The 24,883-nt window shown below is 41.1% G+C and overlaps 1 protein-coding gene across 1 annotated transcript in view; it reads right to left on the bottom strand.

Moving 5' to 3' along the window:
• The window catches only part of DCK (deoxycytidine kinase), a 32,046-nt gene extending 10,917 nt beyond the window's left edge, over positions 1–21,129 (bottom strand). Inside the window, exons 1-2 of the mRNA XM_007998832.3 lie at positions 20,699–21,129; positions 16,405–16,520 (exon numbers count right to left, since the gene is read on the bottom strand). Of these exons, the coding sequence (XP_007997023.3) occupies positions 16,405–16,520; positions 20,699–20,789 (207 nt within the window). The 5' untranslated portion in view covers positions 20,790–21,129. The remainder of the gene's footprint in view (positions 1–16,404; positions 16,521–20,698) is intronic.
• Positions 21,130–24,883: the final 3,754 nt, after the last annotated feature.

Below are 24,883 nucleotides of genomic sequence, written 5' to 3'. Positions count from 1 at the left end.
AATGTAACGTGTGTGAACCTTGTTTGGTTCTTAATTTCAAAAAGTTATGAAAACATTATTAGACAATGGGGAAATATGAACACAGACTGGATAAGATGATAAAAAGAATTATTAATCTTTTAGATGATATTTTTTAAAAGACTGTATTTCCAGAGTTCTCTTTGAGTCTTTGTTTTCTCCAGATGAAGTAATATATTCTCTAAGATAGAGGTTCTTCAAAATATAGTAGGAAAAGTTCCAGGGGTCTCTGGATCTTTTCAGGAGGCTAAAATTCTGGAGATCTGTTCATAATGACCTAAATATGCTTTTAACATTACTGAGCTGTACACTTAAAAACGGTTCAGATGATAAATTTTATCTTTTTGCCACAATAAAAAAATTAATCATTAAAAAAGACCACATACCTCATTTTATTTGAATTTCTCAATAAATATAATCTCTCTTGCCCAAAGCAATTTCAAAGTTTACTATACTAAAATAGCTTAGAGAACCAGTCTTGATTCATCACCTAACCAAAAAAATAATAAACAAGTTCTAAAAATACAAACATGTAAATTCAAACTGAATCAAAAACTGAAATAGAATTTTCAGCTATGAAGATGTTACTGTCTCTTAGTTTAATAGTGTAACAGATTAGAAAATTAACAGTAAGCCAGGGTATCATTATCTGGTTCTTCAGGATAATTTATGAGTCATATAAAACATTTTCTTTTGATCCTATGATGAAATTTGAGACAAGTTGCTAGGGTTTTTTGTATGCAAGTATAAATGTTAAGAATAAAATATGTATTAAAAATTTATCCAGCCAGGTGAGACAGCTCAGGCCTATAATCCCAGCACTTTGGGAGTCCGAAGCAGGCGGATCACGGAAGCTCAGGAGTTCCAGACCAGCGTGGGCAACATGGCAAAACCCTGTCTCTACAAAAAATTAGCCAGGTATGGTGGTGTGCACCTGTAATCCCAGCTACTCCAGAGGTTGAGGTAGGAGAATTGCTTATGCCTGGGAGGTGGAGGTTGCAGTGAGCCAAGACTGTGCCACTGCACTCCAGCCTGGGTAACAGAGCAAGAATCTTGTCTCAAAAAAAAAGAAAAAAATCTGAAAACTACTGTGCATCATCTTTACCAAACTGAATGTTTATCAAGATTTTCCCTCTGCAAACTATCCAGAAAAAAATATGAATGTGTCAGAGTGAAACTACACTAAATACAAATTAGTAGAACACTGTTAGATAGAAAGCAGTTTAGCTACATTTGTGGGAAAAAAAAATCTGTACCTTTTGGCCCAATTAATTCCACTTTTGAAAATTTACTTTAAAGAAATAATCTAAGCCAGGCGCAGTGGCTCACGCCTGTAATCCCAACACTTTGGGAGGCCGAGGAGGGTGGATCACAAGGTCAGGAGATGAAGACTATCCTGGCTAGCACAGTGAAACCCCATCTCTACTAAAAATACAAAAGAAAAATTAGCGGGGTGTGGTGCAGGCGCCTGTAGCCCCAGCTACTCAGGAGGCTGAGGCAGGAGAATGGTGTGAACCTGGGAAGCGGAGCTTGCAGTGAGTTGAGATGGCTGCACTCCAGCCTGGGTGACAGAGCGAGACTCCATCTCAAAAAACAAACAAACAAAAAGATATAATCTAGAATACATATTAAACCACAAAGGTATTTATCACAGAGCTAAGCGAATAGGTTATCATTTCACTATTATTAGGCATTTATATTAAGTAAATAATAGTACATGCATACAATAAATTAGGTTGCCGTTAAAAATCATTTACAGTAAATTTTTAATGATAATTTTAATTGCCCTGACATATAAATATTATGGGGGACAGGGAAGAAACAAAATACAAAACTGTATATACTGTTTTATCAAGTAAGATCTATGGTTATCTCTGGATAATAAGGTTATAGGTAAGTTTTATTCCTGTCTTTTGATAATTTCTAATATTTCCTTAACTTCAAACAGTAAACAAGTATTACTTTATAATATTTTTAAAATTACGTATCACCGGCCGGGCGCGGTGGCTCAAGCCTGTAATCCCAGCACTTTGGGAGACCGAGACGGGCGGATCACGAGGTCAGGAGATCGAGACCATCCTGGCTAACCCGGTGAAACCCCATCTCTACTAAAAAATACAAAAAAACTAGCCGGGCGAGGTGGCGAGCGTCTGTAGTCCCAGCTACTCGGGAGGCTGAGGCAGGAGAATGGCGTAAACCCGGGAGGCGGAGCTTGCAGTGAGCCGAGATCCGGCCACTACACTCCAGCCTGGGCGACAGAGCGAGACTCCGTCTCAAAAAAAAAAAAAAAAAAAAAAAAAAAAAAAAAAAAAAAAAAAAAAAAAAAATTATGTATCACCTCCACCAAAATGTAATATATTACATTATTATTTCAACTATGTAAAAGATACATACAGAGTGGTAGGATTATGGATAATTTTTATTCTGTCTCTATAATACATATCCATTGTCACTTTATGAAAGAATATTTGTTTTATAGGAAGTACAGATTACTGCCAAGGTAAGTGAAAAACAGAAATAATCAAGGTCAGCTATAAAATCATTTATCTTTTAATTCTAAGTCTAATCTTTGTAAACACTGGAAAAGAGTTGAATTAAGTTCAATTGTAAAAGATCAGAGTCTACCAAATAAGATAATTATAAAATAGCCAACAGGCCCAGGAATGGTGACTCATACACCTAATTCCAGCACTTTGGGAGGCTGAGGCAGGCAGACTGCTTGATCCCAGGAGTTTGAGACAAGCCTGGGCAACACTGGCAAAATCCTCTCTCTATAAAAAATACAAAACTTAGCCGGGCATGTTGGTGCGGGCCTGTAGTCCCAGCTACTGAGGAGGTTGAAGTGGGAGGACCACTTGGGCCCAGGAGGCGGAGGCTGCAGTGAGCTGAGGTTCACCATTGTACTCTAGCCTGGACAATAAAGCAAGACTCAAAAAAATACAAGCCAACAAAAGTTATCACATTAATTCAAAAGATATAAGTGGAAGTGCTTTATCAAGCACTCTTAACTAATTTTCAAGAACGACTTATTGGGCCAGAGCAGTGGCTCACACCTGTAATCCCAGCACTTTGGGAGGCCAAGATGGGTGGATCACTTGAGGTCAGGAGTTCAAGACCAGCCTGACCAACATGGTGAAACCCCATGTCTACTAAAGTTACAAAAATTAGCCAGGCGTGGTGGCACACACCTGTAATCCCAGCTCCAGCTACTTGGGAGGCTGAGGCAAGAAAATCGCTTGAACCCGGGAGGCAGAGGTTGCAGTGAAAGAAGATCACACCACTGCACTTCAGCCTGAGCAACAGAACGAGACTCCGTCTCAAAAAAAAAAAAAAAAGAATGACTTATTAAAAGTAAAAAATATGCTGTTGTGTCATAAATAAGTATGGTTTACACCTTCTTTATCACAGTTACTAGTTTTTCAGTGGCTTACTAGTGGTAAGAAGTGTTGGATAAAAGTAAAATAGTATTGGTAATGCATATGTTAATTAGCTTGGTTTAACCATTCCACAATGTAGACATATTTTAAAACATCATGTTGTATACCATAAATATAATTTTTATATTATATATAATTCACATATGAATATAAAATTAAATAATTTTTATCTGTAAATTTAAAAATATCTTTTTAAATTAAAAGTAAAATAGTACTTCACAATTAGTAACAGTGATCCTCCAAAAGAATTCAGCTCAATGAAAAAAAAAGAGACAGCTTCCTAGCAGTCTGCATATCTCAAAAATAAGCTAAAAGGAAACAATTAAATCAAAGCTTTGGGCCTAAATAATAACATAAATCACCATATAAAGTACATTATTATTATTTTAAAAAACATTCTATACCAAGGTTGCTAATAATCTGAGTGGTATGTTTTAAAGATCATTCTTACCAAGAGTGATTTGGAGAAGGGAGAGATTACATAATCTTCTTCGGTGCTTTGCCTCTTACTATTTTGCCAAAATTAGTGGTACCTTATCAATAGTATAGCAACATTTCGGCCACTAGGTGGCAGGTTAAAAAAAAAAAAAAAACCGCCCCAGCAAAAGCTAAGCATATGGATGCACAATAAGTTGCTAAAGGAAGAGATCAGAGGTACCAAAGGCCCAATTCTTCCAAATCTACAAATGCCAAGAAGTGTGATGAAATGAGAACATCCAAAGTAGGACTGACCTTGCCAAGGTCTGAAAACAGTCACTTCTCATCACTAAAAGCATTCTAAGAAAAACTGACATTTGAATAGTGGGTGGTTCATACTATAACCTCAAGGAATAGATCAAGGATGAATCTGGGGAAGGACTACTGGATGAAGAAATAAAATCTTACTTCTTGAGTTTAGTGGAAGAAAATCTCCAAAGATACAGGGAAGCCACCCACCCAACCATCCTCATATTCCACCACTCTATCTCAGAAATACTATCCCCACAGTGTGGAACTGTTTACAGAAGTACAGAGAATTAACAATGTAGCAGTCCCCAATACACACAAAACAGCTGAAGCTGCCTTCCAAGAATGTGCACCAGACTCCAACAAAGGTAATCAAATTGTAACATCATGAAGATATGACCAGATTACAATAAACTGTCTGATAAAAGAATATGTTAATAATTAGGATCACCTGCATGCTAGTTATAAAGAATGGCCAGTTTGGCATTCTGACTCTAGTATATGGAAAGAAAATGCCCCATCCCATAAACATGGATATCAGATTCAGAGAGCCATTAAGTCTTAAAATGAAGACAAATGTATTAATGCATCATAATCTGATGACACAGTCTGATTAACATGATTTAACTAATTCCTCTGGGCTCTGATTCCAAGCTCAACAGACAACCTTATTATGTCTTGTCTTGTCTTGTACATGAAAGCAATGTTTTTCAACTTCTCTGCAATCTAACTAAAAGGTTCAATATACTCCCAACAGTAACAGTGATTCACTAGGGTGATGACTTTTAACTAGGAGGCATCCCACATATTTGAACCTCCAAGGGATTGTTATTTTAAAAAGCACTCAAATCCTTGAGATTCTTTCTTGTGTGTGCGAATTGTGGAATACATGAGAAATTTTGTACATGTACATAATGTGCAGTAATCAAATCAAGGTATTCAGGGTGTCCATCACCAGAGTACAATATATTTTTGCATTCTACTCTGCTGTAAAACACTGAATTATTTCTTCAAGCTTCCTGTATGTCTGTATACTTTAACTCACTCCTCTTCATCTTCCCCCTCCCCTCCACCTACCCTTCCCAGTTACTGTTATCTATTTTTCCACACTCTATCTCAAGTGTTCAAATTGTTTAGCTCCCAGAGATTCTTATGACTTCCTTCCACTGGTTGAGAATTATGAACCAAATAAAGAATAAAGTGATCTCAATTCGATTACCTTAATGATTACATTTCTTTCTGCAAATTAAAATTTTTGGCATTTTGGTTTTATATATCAGTTTCTGTGCCCTTGGTTTAATGTGAGGCATGCTGAGAGTCAAATGACAAATGTGTCAGCAGACCTTAAATGGAGGTCACCTAGTCCAATACCCTGTTTAAGAATACCCTCTATTTTCCAACATTGGTTTAATCTGGTTAGTTTCTAATACCTGAGGATAACTGCACTGACAGCTGACCCCAGAAATAAAAGGAAAAAGAGTTGCTTTTAGAACTTAAGTCTCTCCTTTCAAAAGGTAAGCAAACTTGAGTAGGCACTTCAGCAAAAAGCTATATAAAAAATGCAATGAGAGAAGACAGATGGCCCAGAGGAAAATGGGCAAAAGGACCCAAGTGGACACTTCACAAAAATCAAAATGCCTAATAAACATATGAAAAGGAATACAGCCTCATTAGCAGGCGGGGAAATACAAATTAAACAAAAAAATAGTAAACACTCAGCAGAATGACAAAAATGAGAAAGCCAGACACTACTAAATGCTGGCAAAGACATGGATTAATGAGAGCTTGTTTACACTGTGGGGAGAGAAAACTGGAAAGCCAATTGGGAAAACAGGCATCGTAACATTCCTAGTAATTTTACTTCTTATTCCTACAGAAACTTTTGCATGTATGCAAGTGAATTTACGTTCAGAGCAATGCTGTTTATATGAGCAACTAAACTGGAAATCATTCAAAAATCAATAAAAGGTATAAAATGAACAAACAGTGATATACGAATAAAATTAAATACTATAGGCCCCACATAGTGGCTCACGCCTGTAATCCCAACACTCTGGGAGGCCAAGATGGGCAGATCGCTTGAGCCCAGGAGTCTGAAACCAGCCTGGGTAACATGGCAAAACCCCGTCTCTATAAAAAATACAAAAATTACGGCCGGGCGCGGTGGCTCAAGCCTGTAATCCCAGCACTTTGGGAGGCCGAGACGGGCGGATCACGAGGTCAGGAGATCGAGACCATCCTGGCTAACACGGTGAAACCCCGTCTCTACTAAAAAATACAAAAATCTAGCCGGGCGAGGCGGCGGGCGCCTGTAGTCCCAGCTACTCGGGAGGCTGAGGCAGGAGAATGGCATAAACCTGGGAGGCGGAGCTTGCAGTGAGCTGAGATCTGGCCACTGCACTCCAGCCTGGGCAACAGAGCAAGACTCTGCCTCAAAAAAAAAAAAAAAAAAAAAAAAAATTAGCCAAGCATGGTGGCACACAGGTGTGGTGGCCTATGGTGCTAGCTACTCTGGAGGCTGAGGAGGGAGGATCACCTGAGCCTGGGGAGGTCGAGGCTGCAGTGAGCCATGGCTACGCCACTGCACTTTACCTGGGCAACTGAGTGAAATCCTGTCTCAAAATAAACAGTATTTTTAAAAAACAAAATTCAATACTATATAGCTGAAAATAAACAAGCTATAGCTGCATATAACAATATGGACAAATTTCATAAATGTATTAAGTAAAAGAAGCGAGAGGAAAAAATACAAACAATGTAATTCCATTTATATAACTTCAAAAACAGACAAAACTAAATTATACTTAGAGGTATGTTCATGTATGCTCAAACAATTTTTAAGAAGCAGGAAAATTATCACAAAAGAATGGGATTGATTACCCCTAGCAGAGTAGTAACGCAGGAAAGAAGATATTGTGATTGGAGAAGACAAACAGGGATTTCTGGAACGATAATGTTGTATTTCTTGACCTGGATAATGGTTATAAAGATGTCAACTTTAAAACTGTTCTTCAAACTGTACATTAGCTATCACCCACTTTTCTACAGATACATCATAATGTCAAAAATGTTTTTAAAAAGAAGCAAATAAACAAATTTACCCACTTTAAAATTCTACTGTAGACTAACCTTGCCTTTCCCCAAAAATCAGATGTAAAACATCAATTTCTTAAGATAATGAGGTCTATATGGGAAGAAAGCCCCTTTAAGATTTAGTCCTGGATATCCTAAGGATTGTAACATCATGTACTAAGGATTGTAACATCATGTGTACTGAATTAGGCCCTAGGTCTAAAGTTAGCTATGCCTGGCAAACAGAAGGTGTATGAAAAAATATTTTTGATTATTCAAAACCATATATTCTCAAAGTCCATGGAATATCTTGCTAGTGATTCCTCCTTGCATATGTGATTTACATTTTAAATATTCAATTATTATTCCCAGAATTCCTTATACCAACGGCTAAATTTTTTTTTAAACGTTTTTTTCCATTTTCTGTCCTCCTCTGATCAAAGTAACTTGCTAGCATACATTTCCATTTTTAAGGTTTGTGCCTTACTGTTTTCAATTTCTTTTTTCTTTTAGACAGGGTCTTGCTGTCACCCAGGCTGGGGTACAGTGGCATGAGCATGGCTCACTACAGTCTCAATTTCTTGGGCTCAAGCAATCCTACAACCTCAGCCTTCCAAGTAGCTGTAACCCCAAGTGCAGGCTACCACACCTAGCTAATTTTTAAATTTTTTGTAGAGACAGGGTCGCCCTATGCTGCCCAGGCTGGTCTCGAACTCCTGGGCTCAAGCGATCCTCCGGCCTCAGTCTCCCAAAGTGCTGGGATTGGCTGCTCTGCCAATGGAGCAGCCATTCTTTATTGCTTTACCTTCCTAATAAACTTGCTGTCACTTAAAAAAAAAAAAAAAAGGTTCTGGGATTACATGCATAAGCCACCACACCTGGCCTTGCTTTCAATTTCAATTCTCATTTCTCCAGAAATAAAAATCTTAGCAATGTCTCTCTCACACATACAACCATACATTTTAGTATAAAAAAGTGGAACTGTACTGTCATTCTCTTTCTTCCTCATTTGCAGCGCAGAATAGAAAAAAGCTGGGAAATTAAAACTTGTGCCCAGAGTGAAAGTCTGGCAAGAATGAAAGTAAAAAGAAATGAGAGTAAATGACAAAAGGCTTAAAAGGTAAAACTCAGTTACTGAATAGTACTTTTTCTTTTTCCTTTTCCTTTTTTTTTTTTTTTTTTTTTGGAGATGGAGTCTTACCTCTGTTACCCAGGTTGGAGTGTAATAGCGTGATCTCGCCTCACTGCAACCTCCCAGGTTCAAGCAATTCTCTGGCCTCAGCCTCCCAAGTAGCTGGGATTACAGGCGCCCACCACCATGCCCAGCTAATTTTAGTATGTTTAGTAGAGACGGGGTTTCACCATGTTGGCCAGGCTGGTCTCGAACTCCTGACCTCAGGCGATCTGCCTGCCTCGGCCTCCCAAAGTGCTGGGATTACGGACATGAGCCACCACGCCTGGCCTTATTTGCTTGTTTTTAAACAAAACGTGAAAAGACACTGAAAGGCCGGGCGCGGTGGTTCATGCCTGTAATCCCAGCATTTTGGGAGACTGAGGCAGGCAGATCACCTGAGGTCGGGAGTTCAAGACCAGCCTGACCAACATGGAGAAACCCCGTCTCTACTAAAAATACAAAAAAAACTAGCCGGGCACGGTGGCCCATGCTTGCAATCCCAGCTACTCTGGAGGCAGAGGCAGGAGAATTGCTTGAACCTGGGAGGCGGACATTGTGGTGAGCCGAGATCGAGCCATTGCACTCCAGCCTGAGCAACAAAAGTGAAACTCCATCTCAAAAAAAAAAAAAAAAAAAAATTAGAAAAGACACTGAAGGAATTTAATTTGCTATTAGATTTTTTTAAACTTTATTTAACTTTTTAAAAACTTTTAGATTCCCAGGCAAGATGGCCGAATAGGAACAGCTCTGGTCTGCAGCTCCCAGTGAGACCAATGCAGAACATGGGTGATTTCTGCATTTCCAACTGAAGTACCCAATTCATCTCACTGGGACTGGTTATACAGTGGGTGCAGCCCACGGAGGGCAAGCAGAAGCAGGATGGGGCATCGCCTCACCTGGGAAGTGCAAGGGGCGGGGGAACTCCCTCCCCTAGCCAAGGGAAGCCTTGAGGGATGGTGCTATCCAGCCCAGATACTAGGCTTTTCCCACAGTCTTCAAAACCCGCAGATCAGGAGATTCCCTGGGGTGCCTACACCACAAGGGCCCTGGTTTTCAAGCACAAAACTGGGCGGCCATTTGGGCAGACATGGAGCTAGCTGCAGGAGTTTTTTTTCATACTCCAGTGGCGCCTGGAATGCCAGTGACACAGAACCATTTACTCTCCTAGAAAGGGGGCTGAAGTCAGGGGGCTGAAGTCAGGAAACCTAGTGGTCTTGCTCAACAGATCCCACCCCCACGGAGCCCAGCAAGCTAAGATCCACTGGCTTGAAATTCTCACTGCCAGCACAGCAGTCTGAAGTTGACCTGGGACGCTCCACTTTGTGGGGGGAGGGGCGTCCGCTCTTGCTGAGGCTTCAGTAGGCGGTTTTCCCCTCACAGTGTAAACAAAACCACCTGGAAGTTTGAGCTGGGCGGAGCCCACCACAACTTGGCAAAGCCCTGTAGCCAGACTGTCTCTCTAGACTCCTTTCTGGGCAGGGCATCTCTGACAGAAAGGCAGGAGCCCCAGTCAGGGACTTATAGATCAAACTCCCATCTCCCTGGGACAGAGCACCTGGGGAAAGGGGCAGCTGTGGGTGCAGCCTCAGCAGACTTAAACATTCCTGCCTGCTGGCTCTGAAGAGAGCAGTGGAATTCCCAGCGCAGCGCTCGAGCTCTACTAAGGGACAGGCAGCATCCTCAAGAGGGTCCATGACTCCCATGCCTCCTGACTAGGACACACCTCCCAGCAGGGACTGGCAGACACCTCATACAGGAGAGTTCCGGCTGGCATCTGGCAGGTGCCCCTCTGGGACAAAGCTTCCAGAGGAAGGAGCAGGCAGCAATCTTTGCTGTTCTGCAGCCTTCGCTGGTGATACCCAGGCAAACAGGATCTGGAGTGGACCTCCAGCAAACTCCAGCAGACCTGCAGCAGAGAGGCCTGTTAGAAGGAAACTAACAAACAAAAAGCAATAGCATCAACATTAACAAAAAGGACAATCACGCAAAATCCCCATCTGAGGTTCACCAACATCAAAGACCAAAGGTAGATAAATCCACAAAGATAAGGAAAAGCCAGTGCGAAAAGGCTAAAAATTCCAAAAGCCAGAATGTCTTTTCTCCTCCAAAGGACCACAACTCCTCACCAGCAAGAGAACAAAGCTGGACGGAGAATAAGTGTGACGAACTGAAAGAAGTAGGCTTCAGAAGGTGGGTTAAAACAAACTCCACTGAGCTAAAGGAGCATGTTCTGACCCAATGCAAGGAACTAAGAACCCTGATAAATGGCTACAGGAACTGCTAACTAGAATAACCAGTTTACAGAAGAACATAAATGACCTGATGGAGCTGAAAAACACAGCACGAGAACTTAGTGAAGCATACACAAGTGTCAATAGCCAAATCGATTAAGTGGAAAAAAGAATATCAGAGATTGAAGATAAACTTAATAAAAATAAAGCGTGACAATAAGATTAGAGAAAACAGAATGAAAAGAAACAAAGTCTCCCAAAAAATATGGGACCATGTGAAAAGACCAAACCTAGTTTGACTGGTGTACCTGAAACTGACAGGGAGAATGGAACCAAGCTGGAAAACACACTTCAGGATTATTATCCAGGAGAACTTCCCCAACCTAGCAATTCACGCCAACATTCAAATTCAGGAAAAATAGAGAACATCACAAAGATGCTCCCTGAGAACAGCAACCCCAGGACACATAATCGTCAGATTCACCAAGATTAAAATGAAGGAAAAAATGTCAAGGGCAGTCAGAGAGAAAGGTTAGGTTACCCACAAAGGGAAGCCCATCAGACTAACAGTAGATCTCTCTGCAGAAACCCTACATGCCAGAAGAGAGTGTAGACTAACATTCAACATTCTTAAGGAAAAGAATTTTCAACCCAGAATTTCATATCCAGTCAAACTAAGCTTCACAAGTGAAGGAGAAATAAAATCCGTTACAGACAAGCAAATGCTGAGGGATTTTGTCACTACCAGGCCTGCCTTACAAGAGCTCCTGAAGGAAGCATTAAATATGGAAAGGAAAAACCGGTACCAGCCACTGCAAAAACATACCAAAATGTAAAGACCACTGACACTATGAAGAAATTGCATCAACTAATGGGCAAAATAACCAGCTAGCATGATAATAACAGGATCAAATTCACACATAACAATATTAACCTTAAATGTAAATGGGCCAAATAGCCCAATTGAAAGACACAGACTGGCAAATTAGATAGAGTCAAGACCCATCAGTGTGCAGTCTTCAGGAGTCATATCTCACATGCAAAGACACAGAAAGGCTATAAAGGGATGGAGGGAGATTTACCAAGCTAATGGAAAGCAAAAAAAAAAAAGGGGCTGCAATCGTAATCTCTGATAAAACAGACTTTAAATCAAGAAAGATGAAAAAAGACAAAGAAGGGCATTACATAATGGTAAAGGGATCAATCCAACAAGAAGAGCTAACTATCCTAAATATATATGCACCCAATACAGGAGCACCCAGATTCATAATGCAAGTTCTTAGAAACCTACAAAGAGACTTAGACTTCCACATAATAACAGTGGGAGACTTGAACAACCCACTGTCAATATTAGGTCAACAAGACAGAAAATTAACAAGGATATTCAGGACTTGAACTCAGCTGTGGACCAAGTGGACCTAAAAGACATCTATAGAACTCCCTACCCCAAATTAACAGAATATACATTCTTCTCAGTAACACAATACACTTACCCTAAAATTGACCACATAATTGGAAGTAAAACATTCCTCAGCAAATGCAAAAGAATGGAAATCATAACAGTCTGTCAGACCACACTGCAATCAAATTAGAACTCAGGATTAAGAAACTCACTCAAAACTGCACAACTACATGGAAACTGAACAACCTGCTCCTCAATGACTACTGGGTAAATAACAAAATTAGGGCAGAAATAAGTAAGTTATTTGAAACCAATGAGAACAAAGACGTAACATACCACAATCTCTGGGACACAGCTAAAGTAGTGTTTAGAGGGAAATTTATAGCACTAAATGCCCACGAGAAAGCAGGAAAGATCTAAAATCGACACCCCAACATCACAATTAAAAGAACTAGAGAAGCAAGAGCAAACAAATTCAAAAGCTAGCAGAAGACAAGAAATAACTAAGATCAGAGCAGAACTGAAGGAGATACAGACATGAAAAACTCTTAAAAAAAAAAAATCAATGAATCCAGGAGCTGGTTCTTCGAAAAGATTAACAAAATAGATAGACCACTAGACAGACTAATAAAGAAGAAAAGAGGGAAGAATCAAATAGACACAATAAAGGATCACCACTGATCCCACAGAAATACAAACTACCATGAGAGAACACTATAAACACCTCCACGCAAATAAGCTAGAAAATCTAGAAGAAATGGATAAATTCCTGGACATATACGCCCTCCCAAGATTAAACCAAGTAGAACTCGAATCCCTGAATAGGCCAATAACAAGTTCTGAAATTGAGGCAGTAATATCCTACCAACCAAAAAAAAGCCCAGGACCAGAGAGATTCACAGCTGAATTCTACCAGAGGTACAAAGAGGAGGTGGTACCATTCCTTCTGAAACTATTCCAAACAACAGAAAAAGAGGGACTCCTCCCTAACTCGTTTTTTGAGGCCAGCATCATCCTAACACAAAAACCTGGCAGAGACACAACAAAAAAAGAAAATTTCAGGCCAATATCCCTGATAAACAATGATGCGAAAATCCTCAATAAAATACTGGCAAACCGAATCTAGCAGCACATTAAAAAGCTTATCCATCACGATTAAGTCAGCTTCATCCCTGGGATGCAGGGCTGGTTCAACATATGCAAATCCATAAACATAATCCATCACATAAACAGAACCAGTGACAAAAACCGCATGATTATCTAAATAGATGCAGAAAAGGCCTTCGACAAAATTCAACATCCCTTCATGCTAAAAACTCTCAATAAACTAGGTATTGATGAAACATATCTCAAAATAATAAGAGCTATTTATGACAAACCCACAACCAATACCATTCCCTTTGAAAACCGGCACAAGACAAGGATGCCGTCTCTCACCACTCCTATTCAACATAGTATTGGATGGTCTGGCCAGGGGCAATCAGGCAAGAGAAAGAAATAAATGTATTCAAATAGGAAGAGGGGAAGTCAAATTATCTCTGTTTGCAGATGACATGATTGTATATTTAGAAAACCCCATCGTCTCAGCCCAAAAACCCCTTATGGTGATAAGCAACTTCAGTAAAGTCTCAGGATACAAAATCAATGGACAAAAATCACAAGCATTCCCATACACCAATAATAGACAGAGAGCCAAATCATGAGTGAATTCCCATTCACAATTGTTTTACAACGAGAATAAAATACCTAGGAATACAACTTACAATGGATGTGAAGGACCTCTTCAAGGAGAACTACAAACCACTGCTCAAGGAAATAAGAGAGGACACAAACAAATGGAAAAACATTCCACGCTCATAGATAGGAAAAATCAATATCATGAAAATGGCCATACTGCCCAAAGTAATTTATAGATTCAATGTTATTCCCATCAAGCTACCATTGACTTTCTTCACAGAATTAGAAAAAACTACCTTAAATTTAATATGGAACCAAAAAAGAGCCCATATAGCCAAGACAATCCTAAGCAAATAGAACAAAGCTTGAGGCATCACACTACCTGACTTCAAACTATACTACAAGGCTACAGTAACCAAAATGGCATGGTACTGGTACCAAAACAGATATATAGACCAAAATATAGAACACAGCCCTCAGAAATACCACCACACATCTACAGCCATCTGATCTTTGACAAATCTGACAAAAACAAGCAATGGGAAAAGGATTCCCTATTTAATAAATGGTGTTGGGAAAACTGGCTAGCCATATGCAGAAAACTGAAACTGGACCCCTTCCTTACACCTTATACAAAAATTAACTCAAGATGGATTAAAGATTTAATCATAAGACCTAAAATCATAAAAACGCTAGAAGAAAACATACGCAATACCATTCAGGACAGAGGCATGGGCAAAGACTTCATGACTAAAATACCAAAAGCAGTGGTAACAGAAGTCAAAATTGACAAATGAGATCTAATTAAACTAAAGAGCTTCTGCACAGCAAAAGAAACTATCATCCAAGTAAACAGGCAACCTACAAAATGGGAGAAAATTTTTGCAATCTACCCATCGGACAAAGGGCTAATATCCAGAATCTACAAAGAACTCAAACAAATTTACAGAAAAAAAAAACAAGAAAAACCATCAAAAAGTGGGTGAAGGATATGAACAGACACTTTTCAAAAGAAGATATTTATGCAGCCAATAAACATATGAAAAAAAGCTCATCATCACTGGTCATTAGAGAAATGTAAATCAAGACCACAATGAGATACCATCTCACACCAGTTAGAATAGTGATCATTAAAAAGTCAGGAAACAAGAGATGTTGGAGAGGATATGGAGAAATAGGAATGCTTTTACACCGTTAGTGGGAGTGTAAATTAGTCCAACCACTGTGGAAGACAGTGTGGCGATTCCTCAAGGATCTAGAACCAGAAATACCATTTGACCCAGCAATCCCATTACTGGGTATATACCCAAAGGATTATAAATCATTCTGCCATAAAGACACATGCAGACGTATGTTTATTGCAGCACTATTCACAATAGCAAAGACTGGGAACCAACTGAAATGCCCATCAATGATTGACTGGATAAAGAAAATGTGGCACATATACACTAAGGGATACTATGCAGCCCTAAAAAAAGAATGAGTTCATGTCCTTTGCAGGGACATGGATGAAGCTGGAAACCATCATTCTTAGCAAGCTAACACATGAACAGGAAACCAAACACCGCATGTTCTAACTTGTAAGTGGGAGTTGAACAATGAGAACACATGGGCACAGGGAGGGGAACATCACACACCAGGGGTTGGTGGGGTGGGAGGCAAGGGGAGGGATAGCACTAGGAGAAATATCTAATGTAGATGACGGGCTGATGGGTGCAGCAAACCACCATGGCACATGTATACCTATGTAACAAACCTGCACATTCTGCACATGTATCCCAGAACTTAAAGTATAACAAAAAAAAAAAAAGAAATTTTTATGAAAAAGAAAACTTTAAACTTTACTTGTGCATAAATCTTGAATGCATAGCTTGATAAATTTTACTTTCCTTTTTTTTTTTTTTGAGACAGTGTGTCATTCTGTCACCCAGGCTGGAGCACAGTGGTGCCATCTGAGCTCACTGCAACCTCTGACACCTGGGTTCAAGAAATTCTCCTACCTCGGCTTTACGAGTAGGTGGGATTCAGGTATCCACCACCACGTTTGGCTAAGTTTTGTATTTTTAGTAGAGATGGCATTTCACCATGTTAACCAGGCTAGTCTTGAACTCCTCACCTAAAGTGATCCGCCCGCCTCAACCTCCCAAAGTGCTGGGATTACAAGTGTGAGCCACCAACCCCGGCCTCAATGAATGTTTATACATACAGTCACCCCTCAGTATCCTCAAGAATTGATTCCAGGTTCCACACAGATACCAACATCCATAGATGTTCAAGTCCTTTATGTAAAATAGTGTAATATCTGCATATACCCTATGCACATCCTCCCAAATAGTATAAATCATCTCTAGATTACTTATAATACTTAATACAATGTAAATGCTATATGAACAGTAATCCTGTATTATTTGCATTATTTTTTATTTTTGTATTGTTTATTTTTTTCTGAATATTTTCTATTCATGACTGGTTGAATCCCCAGATCCAAAACCCACTGATATGGAGAGCCAACTGTATATATATCCATGTTAACTACCACCTAGATGAAGATACAGACCTAAAGTGAGATTTGAAAAGTTTTATTGAAAAAGAAAAAAGCCAAGAGATTAAGTACTACTGCTCCTCTAAACCAAAAGGCTTTTATCTACTTAAATTTTATTTTCATACCTCACATTCATCTTGAGTACTTTGAACATTGCACCATCTGGCAACAGGTTCAGGAACCACTTCCCAATCTTCACATACTTGTTTAAGGATATTCACAAATGTTGACTTCCCTGCAGCTGTTGTGAGGAAAGATAAAATTGAGGAAGAAAAGTTGTCAGGAAAAAAAGATGTTAAATAGTCATTAGCTTTTGCAAGATTTACAATAGCAAGCAACACAAAAAACCCAAAACATTAAATTTTCTCAACTTTGTATTTCTTTAAAAGAAAATTAAAAGGCCCCCCTGCCCAATTTCATTAAGCACATTTGTTTTTTATTATGTTTAGTTTAACAATACATTATATTTAGTAGTAGGGACAGTCTTAACCTAGAAGTAATACTCCTAATGGCCACCACACCCTTTTATCTGAAGTCACCAAATGTGGTTGTATCAGACATCTCTGGTTAGCATAATGTTCTCTCTCTTTCCCTGTGTGCGTGCACACACACACACACAGATGAACATACAAATAACTTCATATACTTACAAGCAAAGCTTCCTCTTCTTTATAAATTAGATCCATAGAGAGTAGAAAGAACTTACCTTTGGCTTGCAGAACTGTATTTAAATCTAGGACATTAGACAGGGCAATAGAAAGGAAGAAAAACCTGTAAGAACTTTAAAGAATCATACAAAGAGAAAAAAAAAGGAGTGAGGCAGTAAATAAGAAGGTGACACAGAGACACAGTTCAGAAGAAAAACACAAAGTAAATTGGATCCAGAAGAGAGGAGAAAAACGTTTAAGGATAAACTGGATGACAATTAGATTTAATCACGGGAAAACCGCTGGCCACCAAAATTTAGTATGGAGAGCGTAAGCTTAGGGACTGTATGGCATTTAGAAGAATGTTAAGTGGAAGTGGAAGCATATAGAAAGAACACCTCACATTCACTAAGCTAGATGGAAGAGGGAAAGGAGAACATGATATTCAGAAAGAGCACTCAAGGAACAAATCAAAAAATTAGGCATCCACCAGAGTCTGAAAGTACTTAAGGCTAGAGCATTCAACTTTCTTCTGACACTGCTTACAAGCAGAAAAATTCATGTGGTCATACTTAAAAAGTCTAAGAGTAAAAACGGTTACATTTAGTTCAAGCAGAGTAATAACAGTTAGCTAGAGCTGCCAATCAGACTAACACATCTAGTTCCTTAACTTTTTGGGGAGAAGTGGGAGCTAGAAAATAAGCTAATTATTAAATTAATTTTCTATGAAGGCAAAGGAGAAAAAGAACCAAAGACACTGATGTTAAAAAGTCATGGAAACTAACAGAATTCCTAATGCCAAGCAGGCGTTATAATGCTGAAAGTCACTACTAAAATGAGAAGCACGTAAGTCCTCCATCCATCTAACATAAGGGAACATTTGAATAACACAGAACATAAGAAGATGGGTTATATAAATATAAAACTAAAACGACCAAGTTCAAATTCTAGGAAGAATAGAGGAATTGCAAAATAGTTTACGCACAGCTTAACAATTTGTGCATTTATTGCTTATTTGGATCTGACAAATAAGGTGAAGAGGACATGAACAGAAGTGCAAGACCAATAATAAACAGCAACTAACAAAGTCTCAGTGTTAGGGCGACGAAAAATGGCAAGGAACATGCTCCATCTAAACACCAATTGCTGTCATACAGAAATGCAGGCCTGGTGTTAACATATCTTCAGATTTTTCAAAAGAAGCCAATAATTTAATTGTTTATGGAAAATCTCAAAATGTTTTCAAGTTAGCAACAAATTTAATTTATTTTTCTTTAGACACAGGGTCTCACTCTGTAGCCCAGGCTGTAGGGCAGTGGCACAACCACAGCTCATGGCAGCCTCAAACTATAGGTCTCAAGAGATCCTCCAACTCAGCCTCCTGAGTAGCTAGGACTAAAGGTGCATGCTACCACAACTGGTCTTATTTTTTTTTTTTTTTTTTTTTTTTTTGAGACAGAGTCTCACTCTGTCACCTAGGCTGGAGCGCAGTGGTGCCATCTCAGTTCACTGCAACTTCTGCCTCCCAGACTCAAGCGATCCTCCCACATCAGCATCAGCCTCCTGAGTAGCTGGAGCTATAGGTGTGATTCATTGAGCCTGGCCTAATTTTTTTTTTTTTTCTTAGAGACTAGTTCTCTCTATGTTGCCATGCTGGTCTCAGACTCCTGGACTCAAGCAATCCTCCTGCCTCAGCCTCCCAAAGCACAGGGATTACAAGCCTGAGCCACTGGGCATTAAAATTCTTTTTCAACCTGTGCAGGCCAATATTGTGCAATTGCAGCTATCCGTTTGCAACTCCTTTCAGCGTAGGTAAAGGCGAAATCAATGAAGAATTTTAAGCAGGGGATAACACATGACATTTGCATACAAAAAGACCGCTACAGAAGTAGTTAAGAGAAACTGGAGATGGGATGATATATTAGGAAATTATTTCAGCTGCTGAGAAGATTAAAGATGCTTTGAGGAAAGATTTCTAAATATGATGCTACCTAACTGGATTAGAGAGAGGGAAAGTGGATGAATGTATTGTGGTATTGATCCGAGGGGGTATTCATTCAACTTTACTTTTTTGTTTTGTTTTTGTGTTTTTAACAGAGTCTTGCTCTGTCACCCAGGCTGGAGTGCAGTAGTGTGAGCATGGCTCACTGTGGCCTTGACCTTTGGGCTCAAGCAATCCTCCTGCCTTAGCCTCCTGAGTAGCTGGGACCACAGGCACACCACCACATGCAGCTAATTTTTTAATTTTTTTTTGGAGATGAGTTCTCACTATGTTGCCCAGGCTGGTCTCAAACTCCTGGATTCAAGTGATCCTCTTGCCTAAGCCTCCCAAAATCCTGGGATTACAAGTATAAGCCACCATGCCCTGCCTCAAATTTACTTTTCAGATGGCTTTGTTCAGCCACTTTCTCCTGTCTTTATATATGGTATTCTTTATTCAGTAAGCAACTGTCAGGGGTTCCATACTAGTAAACATGCACCGTCAAATAACTTACATTGCTAAATATATTATATGGTCTTTCTACTGGTGCCTTAATTATGGAGCAATGAAATGAGAACTCCTCTTTGAAAATGTATTTTTTTCTATTGATTTGAATGCTAAGCATCTGCTTGCCTTGTCTTTTTCAAGAAGGTACAGTGCTTTGAATGTGGTAAGAATTTTTAAAAATTTGCTGTATGCATGAATGACCAGCACCCAACCTGGAGCTAAAAAAATTTAAAAAAAAAAAAAAATCTATCAAAACAGGAAGTTTCAGGGGTAGGTTTCCTGAGGTTGGAAATACAGAAGAATTGGACGTTGGCGTGTATCTCGCAAAATGACAGGCATGGCCTAGTCTGCACCCCATCTGAGTTAACAGAAACGTTAGTGGTCTTCGAATCATAATCCAATGTTTACTTAGATGTGGAGTAAGGGGTGAGGAACTGCATGCTATTAAGATCATTAAAGACCTCTTTCCTTGTACTCGAATGTTTCGAGTTTCGTTAATAATATAGCTAAAATAATGTTTCGGTAATAACATAGCTAAAAAACTGTAAACAACCCAGAGGTCCACAACTAGAAAATCGATAAACAATGGTACATCCATGCAACATGCAATGGAATACTACTCAGCAATTAAAAAAAAAAAAAAAAAAAAAAAACTACAGACACAAGTAACATGAATGAATTTCAAAAGCATTATGCTAAATGAAAGACGCCAGACACAAAAGGCGGTATAGCCTATGATTCCATTTATATGGCATTCTGGAAAAGGCAACACTTGCAGGGATAGAAATCAAATCAGTGGGTGCCGGGGAATACGAAGGGCAGAGGGGGCTGACTACAAAGGAGCAGGTAGGAACTTTCTGAGGTGATGAAAATGTTCTGTATTTCGATCGTGGTGATAGTAAAACGCATAATGTTTGTCAAACCTCATAGAAGAGTACACCTAAAAAGGGTGAATTTAATGTAAGTTACACCTCAAGAAATCTGATACCCTTCCCCCGCTTCCCTTTGCGAGTTCCCAACAAAGAGGGCGCAGAGGCTCAAAGCGCGCCTCACACAGACCGCAGGCCTGGCGCCCAGTCTGACTCCGGGGACCGCAGTCACCCCGTGGCGCGGGAGGGAAGGGAAGGAAGCTCTGGGTGGGAAAGGAAGCCGAGGGCGCGTCCACACGGCCAGGCTGGAGGGAAAGCCCTCACCGAGGAGCTGCACAGAGATGCGGCGAAGGGAAGCTTCAGCCACTGCCGCGACACCCCAGCCTTGCGTCCCACATTTCTGGAGGCTCCTTACCGATGTTCCCTTCGATGGAGATTTTCTTGATGCGGGTCCCCTCAGAGCTGGCTGAGAGAGACGGGCAGCTTCTCTTGGGCGGGGTGGCCATTCCTTAGTCTTGTGGCGGCCCACAGCGCGTCCAGCAGAGAGGGCTGGGAGGCGGCCACAGGTGCGCGCACTGGAGCTCGCGGCGCAGCCGATGCAGATCCCGACCTGCCCCGTCCGCTAGTGAGCTCACTGGCCCGCCGGCGGGTGTCGGGGTTTGACTTTGGCGCGCGGAGGTAGCTGAGGACAGGGGCGGGCCTGTGGCGTGGCCCCGCCCTCCTCAACCCACCGATCGGCCAGGGCCGAGTTGCCCCTCAGCCCTAGCCCGCCTCCAGCGCGAGTCCCCGCGTGCGCGCTTCGCACGCCACGTCACGTGGAGACCGGGGCGGGGCCGCGCGTGTGGCGGAAGGCCTTTACCCTCGCAGCAAGGCGCCCGGGCGGGGCGCTGGAAGAGGTTCCGGAGTCGGGTGGGGAGGAAGGGTGGACGCCAGAGGCCTGAGGGCATTGGAGGACAGAGGGCGTCATCTGCAGTGGGCCGTGCCAGGCTTTGGAAAACCCGCCTCTCCAGTGGGCCTGCTGGAGATGAACAGACGCGTCTGGACAGAACTGGATAGACTTAAAGTTTTGAACTCATCAGGGGAGAAGGCACTGTGTGGTAGGAAAATCAAATGGATTTACCCTGGCTTCTCAGCCTAGAGGAAGACCATGAAGCGAAGTGCCGCCCTCGGGAATCGCACTGCCCACTTAGAGAGCCAGGCTGTCTTCCTCTATGTGCTTTTCATTAATTAAGTCTAGTGGCGGAGATACTGTCATTAGCCCATTTACCTACTAGTGGGAAAACAGGCACTGGGAGGCTGCTTGTTCCAAGTGTCAAAGTCAATAAGTGAAACTGGGATGGGAATTTAGGTAGTCAGATGCCACCCACAGGAAGCCTTTCCAGATCTCCCATACCGCTTTCCATTTGATTTGGATGCACGACCATGCTGTATAGAAGTTAGCAGGTTGGGTAGGTAGGTTTCTGTTCCGCTGTTAGCCTGCCTAACACCTGGCACATAGGTAACAAAATGTACTGTATGTTGAATTTTTGAATGCCTACTTATGTGCCATGTACTCTGCTGGGACAAACGCAGTGTAGGATTTGTCCCAGCTAGATGAGTGCATTTTTAGTAAGGGTAAAGACCTAATGAGGCAAGAGACTAGGGAATTAGGGTAACCAAGGGTTAAGGCATAAGCAAAAGAACAGCAGGTGCAGCCAGTTAGTTCTAGGCAAGACTAGGCAGCATACAGGCCACACCTTCACTCCTGTGATTACAAGACAAAAGTTTCTGCCGGGCGTGGTGGCTCACGCCTGTAATCCAGCACTTTGGGAGACCAAGGCGGGCGGATCACGAGGTCAGGAGATCGAGACCATCCTGGCTAACACGGTGAAACCCCGTCTCTACCGAAAATACAAAAAATTAGCCGGGCGTGGTGGTGGGCGCTTGTAGTCCCAGCTACTCTGGAGACTGAGGCAGGAGAATGGCGTGAACCCGGGAGGCGGAGCTTGCAGTGAGCCAAGATCGGGCCACTGCACTCCAGCCTGGGCGACAGAGCGAGACTCTGTCTCAAAACAAACAAACAAAAAAGACAAGTTTCCGCATCAGCCTGATTTTCTCAGCCATCTCCATTTCAGCCTCCGATTGGTCGCAGGCCAATCTTTCATAGGGTGTAACCAGTTGCCTAGGGGTCTATCAAATTCTTTTAGCCTAGTAAACCTTAAGAACACTGCAGCTGGGACTCTTGAAGGGCTTCCTTCGCTTCAATAAATTTTGTGCTTTTGTCACTCCGTTCTTTTGTTGCTTTGTCTTTCGTTGCTTCCTTCTTTTGTTGCTTTGTTTTCTACGTTTTGTTCAATTCTTCAACACGCCAAGAACCCAGACAATTCAGTCAAGACTTCCCATCCAGTAACACTAATAAACCGGATATTACCCAGTCTAGAAGTTATCTGATCCAAATTGTCTACAGAAACCAAAGGCCTTGCTATTCTTTTATTACATTGCAACTACCATGAGACCTGAAAAGGATCTAAATGTGTAGCCAAAAGGGGAAAATGGTGACTCCATCCTCAGAAATAAAGAGCAGAAATTAAATTTGAATCCTTGGCGATCACATTTTCCAGGATTAAACAGCAAGTATTCTATGTAACTGCCCTATATTACTGTTATGCAATTATTTTGTATTACTTTTACTTATCCCCATAGTGATTAATAGCAAGATCCTAGGAATCGAAAAGGCCTGAATAGTTGTCATCAAGTATAGCAAGGAAGTTGGGAGAAAGGTGCTGGGGAAGCTACTAGGTATCACATTCCACTGCCAAGCTTGGGGGAAAACTCATGAAATGGTAAGGGTACTGGCGGCTACCGAGAGAAGGAAGGCAAGTCTGTGAGACATTCAACAGGAAAGCAGAGCTGGTCCTGGATGCATGTCATAAAGAGGCTTGGGGTTCCAAGGAGTAGAAATCTCCAAGTGTGGTTTCCACAAAAAAGACCCACACAGGAAGTATCTTAAAATGATGAAGAGTTTAAGCACTGGAAAATGAAAGATGTCAAACACCAGTTCTACCAGTTTCTGGCTATGAAAACTTGAATTCATCTAAGCTTAAGAGTATACTTTGAAAAATACAAATGTGGGAGGCCAAGGCGGGTGAATCGCTTGAGCCCAGGAGTTTGAGACTAGCCTGGGCAACATGGCAAAACTCTGTCTCTACAAAAACTACAAAAATTAGCTGGGCGCCTGTAGTCCCAACTATTTGGGAGGCTGAAGTGGGAGAATTACCGAAGCCAGGGAGTCAAGGCTGCAGTAAGCCAAGATCATGCCACTGTACTCCAGTGAGACCCTGTCTCAAGTAACAACAAAGTAAATGGGGGAAGCAAAGAATCTAGCTTTTTTTGGCATTAAGTCCAGCATAATTTCCCATTTTCCTACATGACCTGGGGGTACACAAGGAGAGACAGGGAAAAGCACTTTTCAAAACACCTTCTTGATTTTTGGTCCACAATCTCTTATCTAAAACCCTGGCAGCCAGATGTTTCAGAATTTAAAACTTCTAGAAAAGATTTTTAGAAAAGAAATTCAAAACTTTGGAACTGGCTGGGTGCAGTGGCTCATGCCTGTAATCCCAGCACTTTGGGAGGCTGCGGCAGGTGGATTCCTTGAGCTCAGGAATTCGAGACCAACCAGGGAAACATGGTGAAACTCACAGAAAAAATACAAAAATTAGCTGGTTGTGGTGGCACGCACCTGTGGTCCCAGCTACACGGGAGGCTGAGGTGGGAGGATGGCTTGGGCCTGCAAAGTTTTAGCTTTAGTGAGCTATGATCGCACCACTGCATGCCAGCCTGAGTGACACAGCAGCAAGATCCCATCTCAAAAATAAAATTTGGAATCCAAACTTAAATACAGTGCATATACTGTATATATTAAGTAAGCACCCCCACTCCCCCTGCAGAGGTATTAAATCAAATGCACTAATATTTTGCAGTGAAACATAAAGAGTGTTAACATTAAGTGGGATAAAGACTATTAACATCTGGTCAGATTATGTTTGCACTGAATTAAAAAAAAAAAAAAAACTTTTGGGGCCAAGCACAGTGGCTCATGCCTGTAATCCCAACACTGTGGGAGGCCAAGATAGACAGATTACCTGCGTCAGGAGTTCAAGACCAGCCTGGCCAATATGGCAAAACCCTGTCTCTACTAAAGATACAAAAACTAGCCAAGCATGGGGGCGTGTGCCTGTAGTCCCAGCTACTCGGGAGGCTGAGGCTGGAGAATCGCTTGAACCCAGGAGGCGGAAGTTGCAGTAAGCCAGGATCACGCCACTGCACTCCAGCCTGGGTGAGAGAGTGAGACCCCGTCTCAAAAACAAACAACAACAACAAAAAAAAACTTTGGTTTTCTGAGCTTTTCAGGTTTTGAAACTGCAGATAAGAGACAGGACACAGAGCACCCAACCAGTCATGAGTGTGGTGCCACCTTAATCCTTTCCTGCCAGAAATTTTACTACTCCTTCAATTTGGGAATTCTTTTTCTCCTATGGGAATTCTAGTCTAACTAAAGAATGAGACAGGGTCCTGACTGACAACATACAGGTTTATTAGGAAAACTAAATCAAATCAG

This window comes from Chlorocebus sabaeus, chromosome 7 (genome assembly GCF_047675955.1).
Source record: "Chlorocebus sabaeus isolate Y175 chromosome 7, mChlSab1.0.hap1, whole genome shotgun sequence".
NCBI lineage: Eukaryota > Metazoa > Chordata > Mammalia > Primates > Cercopithecidae > Chlorocebus > Chlorocebus sabaeus.
Note: the sequence above shows the minus strand (reverse complement) of the source record. Positions and strands in the feature narration are given on the sequence as shown.